This window comes from Panthera uncia, assembly GCF_023721935.1.
Source record: "Panthera uncia isolate 11264 chromosome A3 unlocalized genomic scaffold, Puncia_PCG_1.0 HiC_scaffold_11, whole genome shotgun sequence".
In the NCBI taxonomy this organism is placed as follows: domain Eukaryota; kingdom Metazoa; phylum Chordata; class Mammalia; order Carnivora; family Felidae; genus Panthera; species Panthera uncia.
In genome coordinates, this window is record NW_026057578.1 from 23,237,411 (window position 1) to 23,256,214 (window position 18,804).

Sequence of the window (18,804 nt, forward strand, 5' to 3'; positions counted from 1 at the left end):
GTTGTTCCTTTGCTTGGTATGAAAACCTTAGTGTTTATTTTCAAATGTCATATATTTATAGATTAGCCAAACAAATTGTGTGATGGAAAAACCTCATGAGACCACTTCTGGGTCTCTGTGGTGCCAGCTCAGGACTGATTCCTACAGTATGGTGTCTAGGGCGTTGCTTCTAAATACCCCAGCAGTGGAACTTAGCCTAGGATACCATGCTACAGTCTGATGATTTTTACTGTTGGGAATGTTTCCAGATATTCATCTCAGAGTTAACTGCAGGTTTCTTTTTGTAACCACATTGTGCCACTTTTATTTGGGGTAAGAAATGTTTCTTCCTTTCTTTTTTTTTTCTTTTTATGAACACAGAATCCAAGGAACAATTATTTGAGGCCTTTGTTTATCATTGACCACATGATTCATTACTTTGGACCCTCTTTGAGAGTTTTTTCTCCTGATTTTTGTTAATTATACAAATAATTTAGTAATAAAGGAAATAAAAGTCACCCATGACCTCAAACGTGAAAACATCTGCTGGTTTTTTTCCAGTCCTTATGTAGGACTCCAGTGTGTGCATACTAATTTTTTCCGTAGATACCTTAACAAATATCCACAGAATTTTATTTTCTGGTGCCTTTTCACTTATTGGAGCAGACATTATTCATGTTAGATAGATTGCATAATTATATTTTTTGATGGCTACATGTTATTCTATTTACTTAGACTTTGTTTGATACTAAAATTATTTGCAAAAAAATTTTTTTTTGTCGTAGGCTTTAGTGTAGTTACTATTTCTTGATAGTTTAAAAAATTTTTACTTTATTAAAGATGAATTCCTAGGAGGGTATACCCTGGGTCAATGAGTATGGGCAGTTTCTCTCTCCAAAAGGTGGTTTTAGTTTATATTGCCATCAGCAATGTATATATAACTAGTTTTTCATTAACTTCCTCTAAATTCGGTGTTTAAAAAAAATTTTAACAGGGTAGAAAATGTTATCTTGTTTTGCTTTGTATTTCTTTATCTGTCAAGGTTAAACATTTTTCTGTTTACCAGTTGTATTCCAGTTTGTAAAATCATATATGCTTATATCTTTTCTACATTTATCTATGGGAATTTATTCATATAAACTCTTACCAATTTATATGAATTCCTTCTGTAGCCATTAACTTCTTTTTCATATGTGATGTGATTAAAATTATTTTTGATATATTATATAATTTATTCATATAAATATATTACAACTATTTAAAATATAGTGTAATTCCCCCTAATTAGTGTGTAAACCTTGCCCTTCTGAGGACATGTATTGTTTGTGCCTGTATTTCCTGAGCTCACTAACCCTGGCACGGAGTAGGCATTGAATGTATGTTGAATGAATGAAGAATATGCCTATACAGAAGAGGCATCTACTTTGTGTAGGCATGCAGGTATTTCTTTTCAGAGTGGGCAACATTCTGTTACTTTTTGTGCATGGAAAATTTTAATAGAATTATCATAGAGTTCTAAGTCATTTGTTTTTGTGTGTATATAGTTGGTGGAGGCGGAACTCATTGTGTCAGTCTCTGACTTGTGCCTCATTCTTTGAATCAATAAACATTTATTGACTACCTAATATGTATCAGGTACTATATTAGGTTCTGAGACATCATTATAGCAAAACATCCATGTAAATAACTTAGAGTGGTTTATCTCATGCTGACAGGATGTAATTTTAGCTAGGGTAAATAAACTAGACATGTGCTTTATTGGCACATCTTCCCACTTCGAGGACCCCTGGTTGGAAAACTCTGATTTTCCTCAGGTACATGTCTGACTAGGAGGTGTATTTAGTTCAGAATTAAGAAGAGCTTTATGTTAATTAGAATTGTGGTGTCATGGAATGGGTGGGCTAAATTTTTACATAGTAAATTTCCTGTTACTGGAAATATTCAGGCAATAGTTCGAAGAGTGTATACTAAGGGCATGACATAAAAGAAACCTTCATTTGTTGAGTAATAGTATCACATGATCTCTAAGATAATGTCCTATGCTATAATCCTGTTAACCATTTTCAAAAAGCGAGGGACGTTGTATTCTCATCTCTTTTTTTTTTTAAAGTATTTATTTATTTATTTATTTATTTATTTATTTATTTATTTAGAGAGGGAGGGAGGGACAGAGAGAGAGAGAATCTTAAGCAGGCTCTCCCCGCTGGAGTCAGTGTGGAGTCCAATGCAGGTCTTGACCCCACAAACCGTGAGATTATGACCTGAGCTGAAATCAAGAGTCCCAACACTTAACCAGCTGAGCCACCAGGCACCCCATCATGTCTGTCTTTCCTACATAAACTTAACATTGTGTCATATTTTGGGGCGCCTGATTGGCTTGGTTGATTAAGCATCTGACTTTGGCTCAGGTCGTGATCTTGGAGTTCATGAGTTTGGGTCCCAAATTGGGCTTGCTGCTGTCAGCACAGAGCCCACTTTGGATCCTTTCTCCCCCTGCCTCTCTCTCTGCTCCTCCCTTGCTGTTTCTCTCTCTCTCTCTCTCTCTCTCTCTCTCTCAAAATAAATAAATAAACTTACAAAAACATTTTAAATTTCTGTCATATTTTGGTGAGTGTACTTAAAATTTTTTTTATTTTGAAATAATTTACACCTACAGAAAAGTTGTAAAAACAGTAGGGTTCCCAAATACCCTTTGTCTAGCTTTCTCTAATGTTAAGTGTCTTATATAATTATAGTGTAGTTATTGAAACCAGGAAATTAACATCGATATAATGCTATTAACTAATCTATGCAACTCAGTCCAATTTTACCAGTCTTTTCTACTAATGTCCTTTTTTTGTTTCTTCAATTGGGTTTCTTATAATTAGGTCATACATTTTTGGCAAAAGTGATACTCCCTTCTTAGTGTATAATATCCGGGGATATATAATGCCAGTGTGTCTTATTACTGGTGACATTGACTTTAATCACTTGATTATTAAATTGGTGCCTGTCAGGTTTCCCTACTATGAAGTTACTATTTTCCCTTTTGTAATTAGTAAGTACCATGTGAGCAGATACTTAGAGACTATGCAGATATCTTGTTTCTCATCATACTTTTGCTCACTACTTTTAGGCATCCATCAATAGTTCTTTTTTTGTTGTTGTTAAGGTACATAACATTAATTAATTATTTTGAAAGTTGTAGTTTAAAAAAACCCACATAACATTAAATTTACTATGTTAACCATTTGAAGTATATAGTTTAGTAGTGTGAAGTATATTCACATTGTCATACAATAGATCTCTTGAATTTTTTCATCTTGCTGAACTGAAATTCTATACCTGTTACACACTAATTCTACCCCACCCTACCCTTGGCAACCACATTCTACTTTCTGTTTCTATGATTTTGACTATTTTAGATATTACATATGGGTGGAATCATATATTATTTGTCCTTTTGTGACTTATGTTGCTTAGCATAATGTCCTTAAGATTCATCCATGTTGTAGTATGTGACAGGATTTCCTTCCTTTTTAAGGCTACATAATATTTCATTATATGTATATACCACATTTGCTTTGTCCATTTTGATGGATATTTGGGTTGCTTCCACATCTGGGCTATTGTGCATAATGCTGTATTAATATAGTGTGCAAATATCTCTTCAAGAGCCTGCTTTGAATTCTTTTGGATATATACCCAGAAGTGAGATTGCTGCATCATGTGGTAATTCTGTTGATGGTTCTTGACTGCAGTAATCATTACTCTGGTGTTTGTATAATGATCATTTTCTATTTCCATCATTACTACTATATTTATTGCTTGGAATTGTACTGTAAGGAAGAGGTGTCACTTCTCCATTTATTTATTCAACTATTTATATGAGTATGAGCTCATAGATATTTATTTCCTTCTGTGAGTTATAATTTATTATGCCTATTATTTATTTTGTTGATCAGATTGTCCCAGGTTTGGCTGTTAGGAACTCCTTCAAGTTCCTTTTCTACATGCTTTCATTATATTTTTGAACGTTCTTTATTTCCTAGCACCACAAGATGTTTCAGGTTTATCTTGTATTTTCTTTGCTTTAGTCCTAGATTCAACAGTTTCTCCTAAGGAGCCCTGATTCCTTTAATTGGAGAATGATATTTGGAATGTTTAGAAATCCACATCTTTGTGCTAGGTGTGCATGAGCATATGTTATTGACCCCTATTTAGGTTTTTGAAAGCAGCTTGATGTAGGGGAAAAAAGATAGCTCTGAATATATGTTTAATCCCTTAATGAACTTTACTTCTTTGGGCTTAAGTGTCCTCATTTCCAAAATAGGAAAAAATACTACCAACCTTGCAAAATTGTGAGATGATGCAAGTAAAACATCAAGCATATACGTCCTGGGCATATAGGAGATCTTCAATAAATTGTAACTGCTGTTTTGTTGCTATTTGTATGTTCATTGCTACTTGGGTAAATTTCATCCTTACTGTATATACTGAAACAAACAAACAAAAATATTGTTCTAAAACTACCTTAAGCAAGTTGCAAACTCTCCCTAGTTCTTAGTTTCCTCATCTGTGAAACGAAAAGTTTGGATTTAGATCTCAGATTTCTTCCAGCTCAAGTGTTGTTATTCTGAGTTACTCCTTAGTTCTTCAGTTGCTTTTTCTCCAAGCTAAACATTTTAGCCTTTCATTTTAATTCCTTTTAACCTTTCCACTAGGACCTTTTATTCATCTCTTTGATCACTCCTGTGGTTATTTTCTGGACCTTCTCCAGATTGTCCTTCTGTTTAAAAAAAAAGAAAAAAGAAAAAAAAGTCTACCTAAGTTTTATTGAGTGCCGACTCTATGCCCAGAATGATATTGAGCAATGGGACAGAAAATAAAAGAGGTGTAAGGTAGACTGTGCCTTGGTAGAGCTTTTTAAAAGAACAGATACATACACCCACAATATTCAATAATTGCTTGAGTCCTTCCCTCCTTTCCTTCCTTTTTTCTTTTTTCCCCTTCCTCTTCCCTTCCCTTCCCCCTTCCTCTTCCTTTCCTCCTTTCCCCTTCCCTTCCCCCTTTCCTACCCTTCCCGTCCGCCTTTCCTACCTTTCCCTTTCCCCTTCTCTCCCCTTGCCCCTTCCTTTCCCCCTTTCCTTCTCTTACCTTTCCCCTTCTCTCCCCTTTCCCTTTCCCTTCTTTCTTTCCTTTCTCCTTCTCTCCCCTTCCCCTCCCTCCTCTACCCTATCCCCTTCCTCCTTCCCTTCTCTTCCTCTTTCCCTTCTTTTCCCCCTTTCCTTCCCTTCTCCTTGCCCTCCTTCTCCTCCTCCCCTTCCCCTTCCCCCCTCCCTTCCTCTTTCAGATCAGGGAGGTCTCTACTTTTAGAATTTTTTGAAAACAAAAAATAAAAGTGAAATCTTATATTCATTTTAATGAGGGGCTGTCTGCAAAAGAGTATCATTGGAGTTGTCTGGAGCAGGTCTTTGCATTTATGTTATGCATTGTAGTTTGCTTATCTTTTTCACATTGTTTTATTTGGTTCTCAAAACAAATTTATGATAGGCAGAGCTGGGGCTTCTGACTCAGTGTTTTCTCTTCTACCATACTGTGCTTTCTCAACTTTGTATTCTCACTCACCTTCTCTATCCTGCCCACTTCTTTTTTTTTCTTAATTACTTTTTAATGTTTGTTTATTTTAGACAGAGAGAGAGAGAGAGCGCGCGAGCATGAGTGGGGGAGGGGCAGAGAGAGAGGGAGACACAAAATCTGAAGCAGGCTCCAGGCTCTGAGCTGTCAGCACAGAGCCCGATGCGGGGCTCAAACCCACAAACCATGAGATCATGACCTGAGTCGAAGTCGGACACCCAACCTACTGAGCCACCCAGGTGCCCCCATATCCTGCCCACTTCTTAAGGCTTCTTTGTGAAGTCTTTTTGGATGACTCTAGGTAATTCTTTTCTCCCTCCAAATTTCTGTTGTTTACACTGTTCATTATATACCTTTAAGCATTTTTGTACATTTTATTGAAGTATAATAAAAATACAGAAAAAGGCATAAATCATAAGTGTACAGCTGAATTAATCATTACAAAGTGAGCTAACCAGCACCCAGATCAAGAAATAGAACCCAAGAAGCTCCTTGATCCCCCCAGTCACCACCCATAACCAAGTTTAACCAGTCTTCACTTTGAATATCATAAAATAATTTTATCTTTTAAACATACGGTATATACTCTCTTGTGTTTGTCTGCTTTCATTCAACTTTGTTTTAGAAATTCATCAATATTGTTCTGTGTAGTTATAATTTATTTATTCTCATTATTGTGTAGTATACTATTATATAAATATACCATGATTCATTTATCCATTTATCCATTGATGGGTACTTGGATTATTTCCAGTTTGGGCTATTATTTTATTTTATTTTTTTTTTAATTTTTTTTTTTCAACGTTTATTTATTTTTGGGACAGAGAGAGACAGAGCATGAACGGGGGAGGGGCAGAGAGAGAGGGAGACACAGAATCCGAAACAGGCTCCAGGCTCCGAGCCATCAGCCCAGAGCCTGACGCGGGGCTCGAACTCATGGACCGTGAGATCGTGACCTGGCTGAAGTCGGACGCTTAACCGACTGCGCCACCCAGGCGCCCCAAGTTTGGGCTATTATTAATAGTGCTGCTATGAACATTCTTGTATATGTTTTTTTTTGTAAACACATTTCTGTTGGGCTGTATACTTAGAAGTTGAATTGCTGAGTTTTATAGAATGTGTATACATTCAGCTTCTTTGGATACAGCCAAATAATTTTTCAGAGTGATTGTACCATTTTACACTTCCACCAGAAGTGTGTGAGAGTTCTGGTTGCTCTGCAGCTTTGCTAACACGTGTGTGTGTGTGTGTGTGTGTGTGTGTGTGTGTGTGTGTGTGTGTATGATCTTTAACCATTTTAAAATATGATACTTGGTTCTGTTTCTTGTGTAGTGAGTCTTCTTTCTTTTCTCCACAAGACTATGAATTCTTCGAGGATAGGGATTGTCTGTATTCTAAAACTGGACATAAAGACTGGCATATTGTGTGCATTTAATAAAGGTTGGGTGAGTGCAGCATGTATGCATGGCATGTATGTAGATAAGGACAAGAAGGAAATAAGAAATAACCATGTAAGTGGTTGAGTTTGTTCATTCAACACATGCTTGAGTGTTTCCCATATCTAACATGCTATACTTGATTCTGGTAATATACCTAGTTTCTACCAAAACTGTTTTTAGATAAAATGGTCAGAGAAGGCCTCTTTGAAAAAGTGACATTTGAATATTTCAGAGTAGTTTTTTTGTTTTTTTTTTTTTACAAAAGTTATTTATTGGTATCTTTTCAATTTAAATAAAGGAAAAAATTGATGTCTTTAAAGGTCAAGGGAGTCTTTTTTGAGGGGCAAGTAAGTAAATGTGTGTATTTATATATATGTGTAGGTATGGGGAAACTAGGTAGTGTCCTTGCTGTTAGGTACCTGGGTACTTCAGTAGTTCAAATAGTGTTAAATGTTAGCTCATGAATAATGGTCAGACAGAAATACAGCAGTTGAGACAGTCACATAGGGAATCCATTGGTTACTCCTGGAGCTATATAATCTATATATAGGATCATGTAATCTAGTAGAAGAGAACTTGCTAGTTGCAATTGTTGTCAATTGTGTTCTTTGAACCTGTTTTAAGTGCTTTGTGTTCTAGGTGGACCATTACGTTGATGTATGTGATGTAATGGGAGGTAGTCTGTATTTAGTCTGTTTTACAAAGCCTACTTAGTACCTATGAGTTAAAGCATAAGTATTCCTGGGACTGACCAGAAGAATCCTAACTAGGTTTTTAATATCTTTATTTGGAAAGAAAAGTAAATGGTAATTCTTGATTAGAAATTCCATCTTTCCCTCATTAGGATTAAAGAAAAAAATCATTTTCATTTCATGTGTCTCCTCTCTTCTTGGAATAAACCAGAATTAAAGGGGTGACCCTCCTTCTGCTTCCTCTCACCCCTTCTTTGATAAAGGTAATATAATAGTATTGAGATTTTGGAAATTATATTCCTAAATTCATCCATAATTCTAATTTAACAACATAACTCTTTCATTTCTGTATGTTTCTTTCTAGAGATGCCCATATACGTTCTTGTTTTTACCTATAATTTTATACATATAAGTGTTTCCATGTTGTCAGAAATAATGAGCTTTAATGTAAACTATGGACTTTGGGTGATAATGATGTGTCAGGGTAGGTTCATCTGTTGTAACAAATGGACCACTGCTGGGAGATGGTGATAGTGGCAGATAAGTGTATAGAGAAGGGGTTTATGGGAGCTCTCTGTATTTCCTCCTCAATTTTGCTGTGAAGCTAAAGCTGTTTGAAAAAATAAAGTCTATTAAAAAATCTCAGGGACTACCTGATTTTTCCATTGAATAATTTTACTGTAATTTAATTAACCATCTTATTGGAAATCTTATTGGACTTTTTTCCCCCCGAGTTTTCACTCTTGTGAAAAATGCTACAGTGAGGCTCTCTTACTTGAAAATTTTTTCCCTTAGGAATTTATTTTCAAAGCTATGTTTATTAGTCTTGATTTTTTTTTAAATTTTTAAAAATGTTTATTTTATTTATTTTTGAGAGACAGAGAGAGACAGCATGAGCAGGAGAGGGCAGAGAGAGAGAGAGGGAGACTCAGAATATGAAGCAGGCTCCAGGCTCTGAGCTGTCAGCACAGAGCCTGACGTGGGGCTTGAACTCACAAGCCGTGCGATTGTGGCCTGAGCCGAAGTCGGCCACTCAACCGACTGAGCCACCCAGACGCCCCTATTAGTCTTGATTTTAATACCAACCTAATAGTGTTATGGTGAGAATTAAATAAGGTAATACATGTAAGGCGCTTAGCATAGTACCTGGCACATGATAGTTGAAAATAATGGTTATTTTATTGCCAAAGTGCATTCAAATGCAATGTGAACATAAAAGGGAGGCAATTCTGATCTGAACAACAGTAATGTTGGTGATGATGGAAGTTTCCACTATTTATTATTTTGTGAAAGGTACTTTACATGTGTTATCTTCTTTAATCCTCCCTACAACTGAGGTTCAGTAAGTTGCTCATGGCCACCCAGCTTGTAAGTGGCAGAAGCAGGTTTTAAACTTAAAATGGACTGTTAAGAGTCTTTTTCCCCCCATATTCCACACTGCTACTAATGTTTAGATAGGTATTTATTGCAATTCTGGTTCCTAGAATTGACTCAGATTTATTTAGTTCCAGGTTTCCAGGACAGAATCCTTTTATTTATTCATGTATCTAGGAGATATTTATTGAATATCTACCATGTATCAGATACCATTTTAGTGCCCATCTTGGATTCGTTTCGTGATCACATGACCAGGAGCTAGGTTAAACAAGGTTGGAAAGATTCTATGGTCTTTACTTTGAAGTAGCTCTACTCAGATTAACTAAGTGAATACTCTCTGTTGCTTACATCTGTTTTTTTTTTAATCCCTAGTGGCCTCAGATAAGCCAGTCCCTAGCGTGTGGTGGATCAGAACAGATTCCTGGGATAGATGTACAGTGGAATAGGAAGTATCATACCACAAATAAGGTGAGAATTATTAGTGCTTTCTACATTTATAGATTGTTTTCACACAGGTGTTCTTGTCTGAATCTCAGTAAAATTGTTAGCTGGATGAGGAAAGGAATTTTATTGAATGCAGAAAGTGAGGCTCAAGGAAGTGAACTGACTTGCCAAGGTCACAAGGATAAGTGACAGACCAACTGAATATTTGATTGAACCTAAGACTTCTGATCCAGTGTCCTGTATTTCTTCCACTGTAGTGTCTTGCTTGGAAAACACTATTATTTTTTTAATTTTTAAAAAATGTTTACTTATTTTTGAGAGAGAGAGAGAGAGTGTGGGAGAGGCGCAAAGAGAGAGGGAGACACAGAATACAAAGCAGGCTCCAGGCTCTGAGCTGTCAGCCCAGAGCCCACGGTGGGGCTTAAACTCAAAAAACCATGAGATCATGACCTGAGCCAAAGTCAGATGCTTAACCGACTGAGCCTCTCAGGTGCCCCTGGAAAACACTTTAGAGAAGAAAGTTGTTGTGGATTTTTTATGCTAAAAATAAAATAATCTTTAACTTTTGCGGAATTTCTTTCTTATTTTTTTTTTAGAATTTTAATTTATTTATTTTTAGAGAGAGCAAATGTTCACAAGCAGAGAAGAAGGTAGAGGGGGAGGGAGGGAGAGAGAGAGAAAGAGAGAGAGAGAAAGAAAGAAGGAAAAAGAAAGAAAGAAAGAAGAAAGAAAGAAAGAAAGAAAGAAAATCTCAAGCAGACTTCATGTTCAGTGTGGAGCCCGACATGGGGCTCAATCCCGTGACCCTGGGATTATGACCTGAGCCGAAATCAAGAGTCAGATGCTCAACTAATTGAGCGAGCCACCCAGGTGCCCTCTGGAGAATTTCTTATTGATTATATAGCCTGCTTTCATTTGGAGAGGCTTAGCATTAGAATAAGTTTTTCTTGGAGTTTATTTGCAAACTATAAGACTCATATCTTCTATAGTTATTAATAAAATTTGTTATGCTAAAAAAATATGAGTTTAGAAACATTTATTCAGTGCTTGCTTTGGGTGACTATGATTTTGAATGACTTTTGACTGCTTTCAGACAGTAGTTCTCTTTCCTTTTCCTGTTATATCAAAAACGTACAACATTCTTCTCAGAATTCTTTGGGAGATGAGGGTCAAGATATCCTTTTAAAAGTATTCTTTTCCATAGAATTTTTATTCTGATAGCCCAAATCTATCATTTTCTAGACATAGGTTCATAGGCATATGGTCAGTGAGATGGCTCTGAAATTTCGAGGACACATATCAGATAGCATTCCAGATGTGTTTGTACTGAGTGATAAGATGCCCAGAAAAATGAGAATTAAAAATACTAGGTGAAAAAAAAAATCTAAGCAATAAAAATGCGCTTAGGCCTAATGAGAAACAAAAGCATTCTTTTTAAAAAATTATTTTGCAACTAATTTTGTCCCCTTCTTTTTGATTAAATAGCTTTTTACTACCAAGGATTCCCCACAGCCTGTTGAGGAGAAAGTTGGTACCTTCACAAAAATAATAGAAGCCATGGGATTTACAGGACCTTTGAAATACAGTAAATGGGTAAAGTCTTTTTAAGTTCTTCTCATTTTCTTTTTGGGCTTTGTGCTTTCTGCTCCTCATAGAAGATTTTTTAAAGCTTCTGTTTTGCTTTTGTGAAATTCATATATTATTTTGAGAACTTGAAAATGTGTTGTCTCCCTCCACCTTCCCATTCTAAATCTATGTAACATGTGGGGCTGAACTACTCCCTCATTCCTTTAGCCTGATTCCTTAGAAGTATCTCAGTGCAAGCTAAGACTGGGCTTTCCAGGATCTTGTTACATGATATGCCACACAAATGAGTTCTAAGGAAGTAGATGGGCCAAATGTTCTGAAGGGCAGCATTCTTAAGAAAATATTACTCTCTGTTGAATCCATATTCATAAATCATTTTTTCACTAGGTCATTGTAGTGATTTTTGTTAAAATTTTATTAATAAGCATGTTTTAAATTAACTAGTCAATTCTGCAATTTATTGTAATTCTTATTATGGAGGGTTATTTGCTAGCTGTATCATTCCTAGTCAAGCCTTGGCCTAGCACGTTATCTGTTTTATAGTAATTGCTATATATGAATGAATATCTTCTCTGCATCAGGTGCATATTGCCCGTGGGTTTTTATAACAGTGCCTCTAACTAATTAAAATAATAAAACATTAATCATTGAGTTTTTCTCAGCCCAGTTATCTCCTGATGCTGGCATTTCTCTCTATTTTTATAGCAGAATGCCTTTTAATGCTTTTCAAGGTTGTTAGAATGTTGGATAAGCCTAATCAGTCATAAGTTCTGTATTAATCAAAAGCAAATCAATGCAAAGCAGTAAGGAGGGCTTTTCTAGAAAACATAGCTTTGCCCTAAATGATCAAATAATGACAGTTATACCATTTTAACAGGGTGAATTCAAATTAGAATTTGAATTTTATTACAGACTTTACTTGTAGTTTCTTCTTGGAATGTCTGGTTCTCTTCCTAACAGTTCTCATTACAGCAAGTATAGGCTTCTCTCTGTATCTCCTTTTTACATAAATTCTGAAAAGCAAATCGTGATTCCACAAGCATATTAAAAAAAATTTTTTTTTAAGTTTATTTATTTATTTTTGAGAGAGGCAGAGACAGCACAGGTGGGGAAGGGCAGATAGAGAGGGAAAGAGGGAACCCCAGGCAGGCTGTGCATTGCCAGTGCAGAGCCCAGTGTGGGGCTCAAACCCATGAAACCACAAGATTATGACCTGAGCTGAAACCAAGAGTCAGATGCTCAACCAGTGCCTCAAGCATTTTGTTTTTAAGGGGCTTTGAAAAGTATAGAAGATAACACACATCAGGCACCTAGGTAGCTCAGTTGGTTAAGTGTCCAACCTCGGCTCAGGTCATGATCTTGTGGTTCGTGAGTTTGAGCCCCCCCCCCCACCGGGCTCTGTACAGACAGCTCAGAGCCCAGAGCCTGCTTCAGATTCTGTGTCTCCCTCTCTCTGCCCTCTCCTACTCGTGCTCTTGCCTCTCCCTGTCTCCTTCAAAAATAAATAAACATCAAAAAAAATTAGAAAAAAAGATAACACATATCCTAGGTAATGATGATGTTCTTGAGACCCTAAGACTATGAAGTGCCTTCTTAATCATCAGTGAAATATTAATTATATTCATTAATCTTTTTTACATCTTAATTTTTTGGCAAATGATAATCATTGGTATATTTGGTAATGTTTTTAATAAGAATCTTTTCCCTTATTAAAAAATGTTTGTGATTATGGCATTTGGATTTAAAAGCTAGTGTATTTTGTTTGAAAGTTAGAAATTAATTAAAAGAGAAGGGAAATGAGAGCAGAAAGAAAGAAAAAAAGGGAAAAATTTACTGTTTTATTTATTTCTTGATGGTTGAGTTCCACTTGGTTGCTACCATTGCTTTGTCTAGTCTGTTTTTTTATGATTCCAGAGGGAAAGTTGGCTACCATTTGAAGGATTACTAAATCATCAGGAAAATTTCTTCACTGTTGTAGTTTAAGTTAGCCTTTGATTTTTGTTGGTTCCTTTGTGACCTCAACAAAGTGCTTAATATTTGCATTTTAAAGTCTTTTGTGATGTGGTAGTGTCTACTTTCTGTAACCTTTATTTTTTTTAGTTTGTGATAGAAACATCAAAGTATGACATTCTAGTAAAATATAGGTGGGAAAACATAGGTATAACTTTCCATTTTGAGAGATTGCAAGCCCTTTTCAGCAAATGTTGACTCAGAAATCTATGGCTAGACCCTTGGATTGGATTGCCCTGGAAAGATTCTTTGAGTTTTGTGTTTTCGTATGTCTTTCATTAGGGAGAAAAATATCTGCTTGACGGCAATATCAACTGTCTTTCCTCCATTTTTTTTTCCGTAACATTTTCATGTGTAGTTTCATTTTTCTTCTAGATTCATATTTAGGAATTTAAGTGTAGCTTTTCCTTACCTATTTGTCCTAAAATAAACATTCTTTCCCATTATCTTTATGTGGCAGTATCAGATAAAACAAGGACAATATTTATCATGTTCAGCCACATGCCATAGAATAGGCAGTTTCCAGATTAACATAAAACCAAAAAATTCTTTCTGTTCAGAAGGACACTGACAAACTGGAATGTACTCAGAAGTGGGCAGTGAGTTTTGTGAATGCTTCAGAAAGTGTGTTGAATGAAGAGTGGTTGAAAGAAATAGGAATGCTTAACCTGGAAAAGAGAAGACATGATGACGGTTCTTCTCAGGTATTTGTAAAGAGAGAGAGAGAGAGAGAGAGAGAGAGAGAGAGAGAGACTTAGAGAGAGAGACTTAATCTAACTAAGGTATTCCAGTGGGCAGTGGATGTTTCATGAATGTTACATGAAGCAGATTTACATTCAACAAAACAAAAATCTAACAACAAGAATTGTCCTTTCGGGGGATAGGTAACCTCACAAGGTCATTGGACTTGTTTTAACAGTGGCCCAGATGGTTGACTGTGAATCAAGAATGTTGTAGAAGGAATTCCAGTATGAAATAGAAGGTTCAAATGACTTCAAAGCCCCTCCAACTCACACAGCTGTTAGTGCAGACTTTTTACTACATTCATTTTTCATCTTGTAAGATGGTATGAGATGCCTCAGTCAGTGGGAGAGCTGATCTGCATTTCTTAAAGCTGTCTTAGGTGCTTGTGTTTTCATCAGGTACACTGATGAGGTCTTCCAAAGTTAGAATGAAATAAACATGAAGTCATCTGAGAACCAGAACAATCTGTATTAACAGGATGGAATTTAGTCTGACCTACCTCTTTAACTTAAATTACTGTGTGAATCTTGAAGAAATCCTTTCCCCAAGTTATTTCCAGTCCCTCTGTGATGGTCTTAGGGGACTTGCTTTAGACATTTGTCCAGGCTAATGGCTCACCCAAGTATAAAGGTTTGGCTTCACTGCAGGAAAAGCGAGGAACTATAAAATGCTCCTGATTGCCATATTATGAGCGCTGTGTAAATGCACTGGCCAATCTGCTGAGGTCTTCATTATTTGTGATGAAGGCTTTCTTCATGAACATGTGAGAAAATCTTCTCAAGGGATGACTTGGGTCTTGGTGGCAAATCTGCCTTTCCTCAGGCAGAATAATTAATTATGAACTTAGAGGACTTTCTGTGTAAGAATCTGAAGGAAAATGCGGAGTTAAAAATCAAGAAATAGACCATTAGGAATTTTACTTAAAATTGTAAATGTGTTGATATTTATATACCAGTACCCATATTTGACAGATATTAATTTTTACCATATTTGCCTTAGTTTTGTTTTTTCCAAGATAAAATTTTACAGAAAAAACTCCAGCCCATTTCTCCTTTCTTCCCTTCCATTTCTTCCCTTCTTTCTCCACCGAGATAACTACTGTTCTAAAGTTGGTTTTTGTCATCCTCTTGTAAAATTCTGTTCTTTTGCCACTCATATATTACCCATAAACAACATATATACTATTATTTTGTGTTCATATGTAAACTATATAAGTGGTATCTTTTCAACCTGTTTTTATTAGTAAACATGTTTTTGAGTGGAGACCTGATTTTTGTCATTTCAACTGCTGATTAGCTTCACCCTGTATAATGAAACTACAGCTTAACTATTCCTCTACTAAAGACACTTGTTTTAGGCTTTTCATAATAATAGTACCATTTAAATTGTGCAGGAGTTTCTTGAGAAAGAGAAATAGAATTATTGGGTACCAGTGTATGAACATTTTTAACAGTATTTTTTTTTTTAAGATTTTATTTTTAAGTAATCTCTACACCCAACTCACAACCCCAAGATCAAGAGTCGCATGCTGCACCGATTTAGCCAGCTAGGTGCGCCATTAACTTATATTTATCAGCTGTTAAATTATACTTATCAGTTGTTATATCAGTTTATATATCTGTAAGTAGGATTTAAATGTTCGATACCATTTCCATCGCTTGATATAGTCAAGCTGTTTAATGTTTACAAATTAGATGGTGTGAAATGGTATATTTTAATTTAATTTGCATTCCTTTGGTTACCAGTAAAGTTGTATGTCTTCTCTTATGTTTATAGGCAAAAAAAAAAAAAAAATTACAAATGTGTCTGTAGTCGAAGTAGGCCATAAGTTTCATGAAAGCAGGAGTTTTTGACTTCTTTGTTCACTGCTGTATTCCCAATATCCAAATCCATGTCAGGCACTGAGTTGGGTACTCAATAAATTATTTGTTGACTGAAGTGAAGAGCTAACAGATATCTTAAATGCTCTGTTTTGAGAATGGAAATAGGCCCTTCAAAGCCAAAGGATTAGGATGATCATATTAGTATATCATTAGTTTAATGATGGTATAGACCAGTACTTCCCAAAATGTGTTGTGTCAAATACTCCCAAGAGCTGCAGATGTTAGCAAAGGTGAATAGGCTTCTTTTTTAGCCTGCTGATATGGTGAATTACATTGATTGCTTTGTGAATGTTGGATCAGCTTTGCATTCCAGGGATACATCCCAGCTGGTCATGATTTATTGCCCTTTTGCAATATTGCTGGATTAGGGTGCCTGGGTGGCTCAGCTGGTTGAGTGTCCTATACTAGATTTCAGCTCAGGTCATGATCCCAAGGTTGTGGGATCGAGCCCTGCATTGGGCTCTGCATTGAACGTGGAGCCTACTTAAGATTCTCTCTTTTCCTCTGCCCCTCTCCCCTGTTCATACTCTCTCTCTCTCTCTCTCTCTCTCTGTCTCTGTCTCTGTCTCTCTTTCTCTCAAAAAAATATGTTGCTGGATTTGGGGTACCTGGCTGGCTAAGTTGGTAGAGCATGCACCTCTTGATTTTGGGGTTGAGTTTGAACCCCATGTTGGGTGTAGAGATACTTAAAAATAAGAAATCTTAAGAAAATATTGCTGGATTTGATTTGTTAATATTTTGCCAAGGATTTTTACATCTATGTTCATGAAGGCTATGGTTCTATAATTTTTTTTTTTTTTTTAATTTTTTTTCAACGTTTTTTATTTATTTTTGGGACAGAGAGAGACAGAGCATGAACGGGGGAGGGGCAGAGAGAGAGGGAGACACAGAATCGGAAACAGGCTCCAGGCTCCGAGCCATCAGCCCAGAGCCTGACGCGGGGCTCAAACTCACGGACCGCAAGGTCGTGACCTGGCTGAAGTCGGACGCTTAACCGACTGCGCCACCCAGGCGCCCCTATGGTTCTATAATTTTATTTTCTTCTGATGACTTTCGTTTTGATTTCAGGGTAATCTTGGCGTTATAGAAGAGCTAGAAAGTATTCTTCTCTCCTGTTTTCTGGAAGAGTTTATGTAGATTTAGTATCTTTTTTTTTTTTTTTTTTAATGTTTATTTTTGAGAGAGAGAGAGAGAGTGTGAGCAGTGGAGGGGCAGAGAGAGAGGGAGACACAGAATCTGAAGCAGACTCCAGGCTGTGAGCTGTTAGCACAGAGCCTGACATGGCGTTCGAACTCACAAACTGTGAGATCATGACCTGAGCTGAAGTCAGACGCCCAACCGACTGAGCCACCCAGGCACCCCTCTTTTAAAAAAAAAAAAAATTTTTTTTTAATGTTTATTTATTTGGAGAGAGAGACAGAGTGCAAGCAGGGGAGGGCAGAGAGAGAGGGAGACACAGAATCTGAAGCAGGCTCTGGGCTCTGTTGTGGGGCTCGAACTCTCGGGAACCTGGAAATCATGACCTGAGCTGAAGTTGGACGCTTAACCGACTGAGCCACCCAGGTGCCCCTCCTTTCTGATTCTTGATACTGCTAATTTTTATCTTTTCTGTTTTTTCTTGTCTTGATCGGTTCTACTAATGTTTTGTCAATTTTATTGATATTTTCAAGGAACCAGCTTTGGCTTCTTTGATTTTCTGTGCTATTTTTCTGTTTCCAATTTTATTGGTCTCTGATCTTTATTATATCTTTCTTTTTGCTTGCTTTTAGGTTTAATTTGCTTTTCTTTTTTAGTTTCTTACCATGGGTTTGTTTAAATTGGCTTCTAATGCTGATTTATTCCCCATGTAGGTATGTCTGTTTTCCAGTTGTTATATGTTTATTCTGTTTCCCCCTATTTGAGCTTTACTCTGAAAGCCTTAAAAACATGACATATCAAATTAGCAAAGAAAAAAAATCTTAATTATAATTTGAGATATAATCCTTTAATTTATTCGAGGTATTTCTGCCCATCAGAGACATTGTTGTTTTGACTCTAGATTGTATAGAGAAATATGACCATTATATAGTATTGGGTATAGTATATTTTTGGTGACTTTGAACTTTAAAAACATAGCTTTACTAAAATTCTAGATTGTTTTGTCTTCATTTGCTATTTCATTCTCAGTTTGTGTAGATTATTTTAGTCTGCATATTTGCGTTTGTAATTCTCTGTCATTTTAAGAAAAAATAAGCTTCTGTAAGCCTTTTGTGGATGGGCTAATTTATTTAATTCACAGTCCTTAGAAATACTTCCTTACTTGAGCACTGAGTTGGTCTTCAGGCCTACAATTCACCTCATAAAAGAATTTATTTTTCACTTTTAGATTTATTTTTATGAAGGCGTAATGTACATACAGTAAAATATACAAATCTTAAGTATATAACTCAGTGACTAAATTAAAACCACCACTCAGATCAAGATTCTAAGAGAATTTGGGGCACCTGTGTAGCTGAGTTGGTTAAGCATGACTCTTGATTTCAGCTCAAGTCATGATCTCGTGGTTTGTGAGGTCAAGCTCTTCATCCGGCTGTCTGCTGTCAGCTCGGAGCTTGCTTCAGATCCTCTGTCCTCTCTCTCTCTCTCTCTGCCCCTCTCCTGCTTGTGCTGCTTGTGCTCTCTTTGTCTCTCAAAAATAAATAAGCATTAAAAAAAATTTTTTTTAAGGGTACTAAGAGAGTTCTTAGTGCTTTGGGGAATAGTAAACAGTTGATCCTTTTACTGTATTTTATTTTACATTCATTAAAAACCCTTATTTGTAAGCACAGTCTTCTTAATCAGCAAACTATAAAACTAGGGAAAATATAGAAAAAAATGACCCCTTCCCCAAGGCATAAAAAAAAAAAAAAAACTTTTACAGAATGGATAGTAGTGCTTCTGAGGAAAGATTGAAAGATTAAGAGTTTTTGTTTTTGTTTTTGTTTGTTTATTTGTTTGGCTTGTTTGGTTTTGGTCAGAAGAATGAGTAATTTTTAAAGTAAAGGGTTTCAGATT

General features: G+C 36.2%; 1 protein-coding gene across 4 annotated transcripts in view; it reads left to right on the forward strand.

Moving 5' to 3' along the window:
• The window catches only part of LOC125936675 (ubiquinol-cytochrome-c reductase complex assembly factor 1), a 104,589-nt gene that overhangs the window by 13,568 nt on the left and 72,217 nt on the right, over positions 1-18,804 (forward strand). For 3 of the 4 annotated variants that reach the window (XM_049650912.1, XM_049650911.1, XM_049650913.1), the window contains 2 exons: positions 9,476-9,571; positions 11,033-11,140. In XM_049650912.1, coding sequence (XP_049506869.1) covers positions 9,476-9,571; positions 11,033-11,140 — 204 coding nt within the window. Of the gene's footprint in view, positions 1-9,475; positions 9,572-11,032; positions 11,141-13,707; positions 13,849-18,804 lie in introns of all 4 variants that reach the window. The other variant, XM_049650914.1, reaches the window with a different exon arrangement.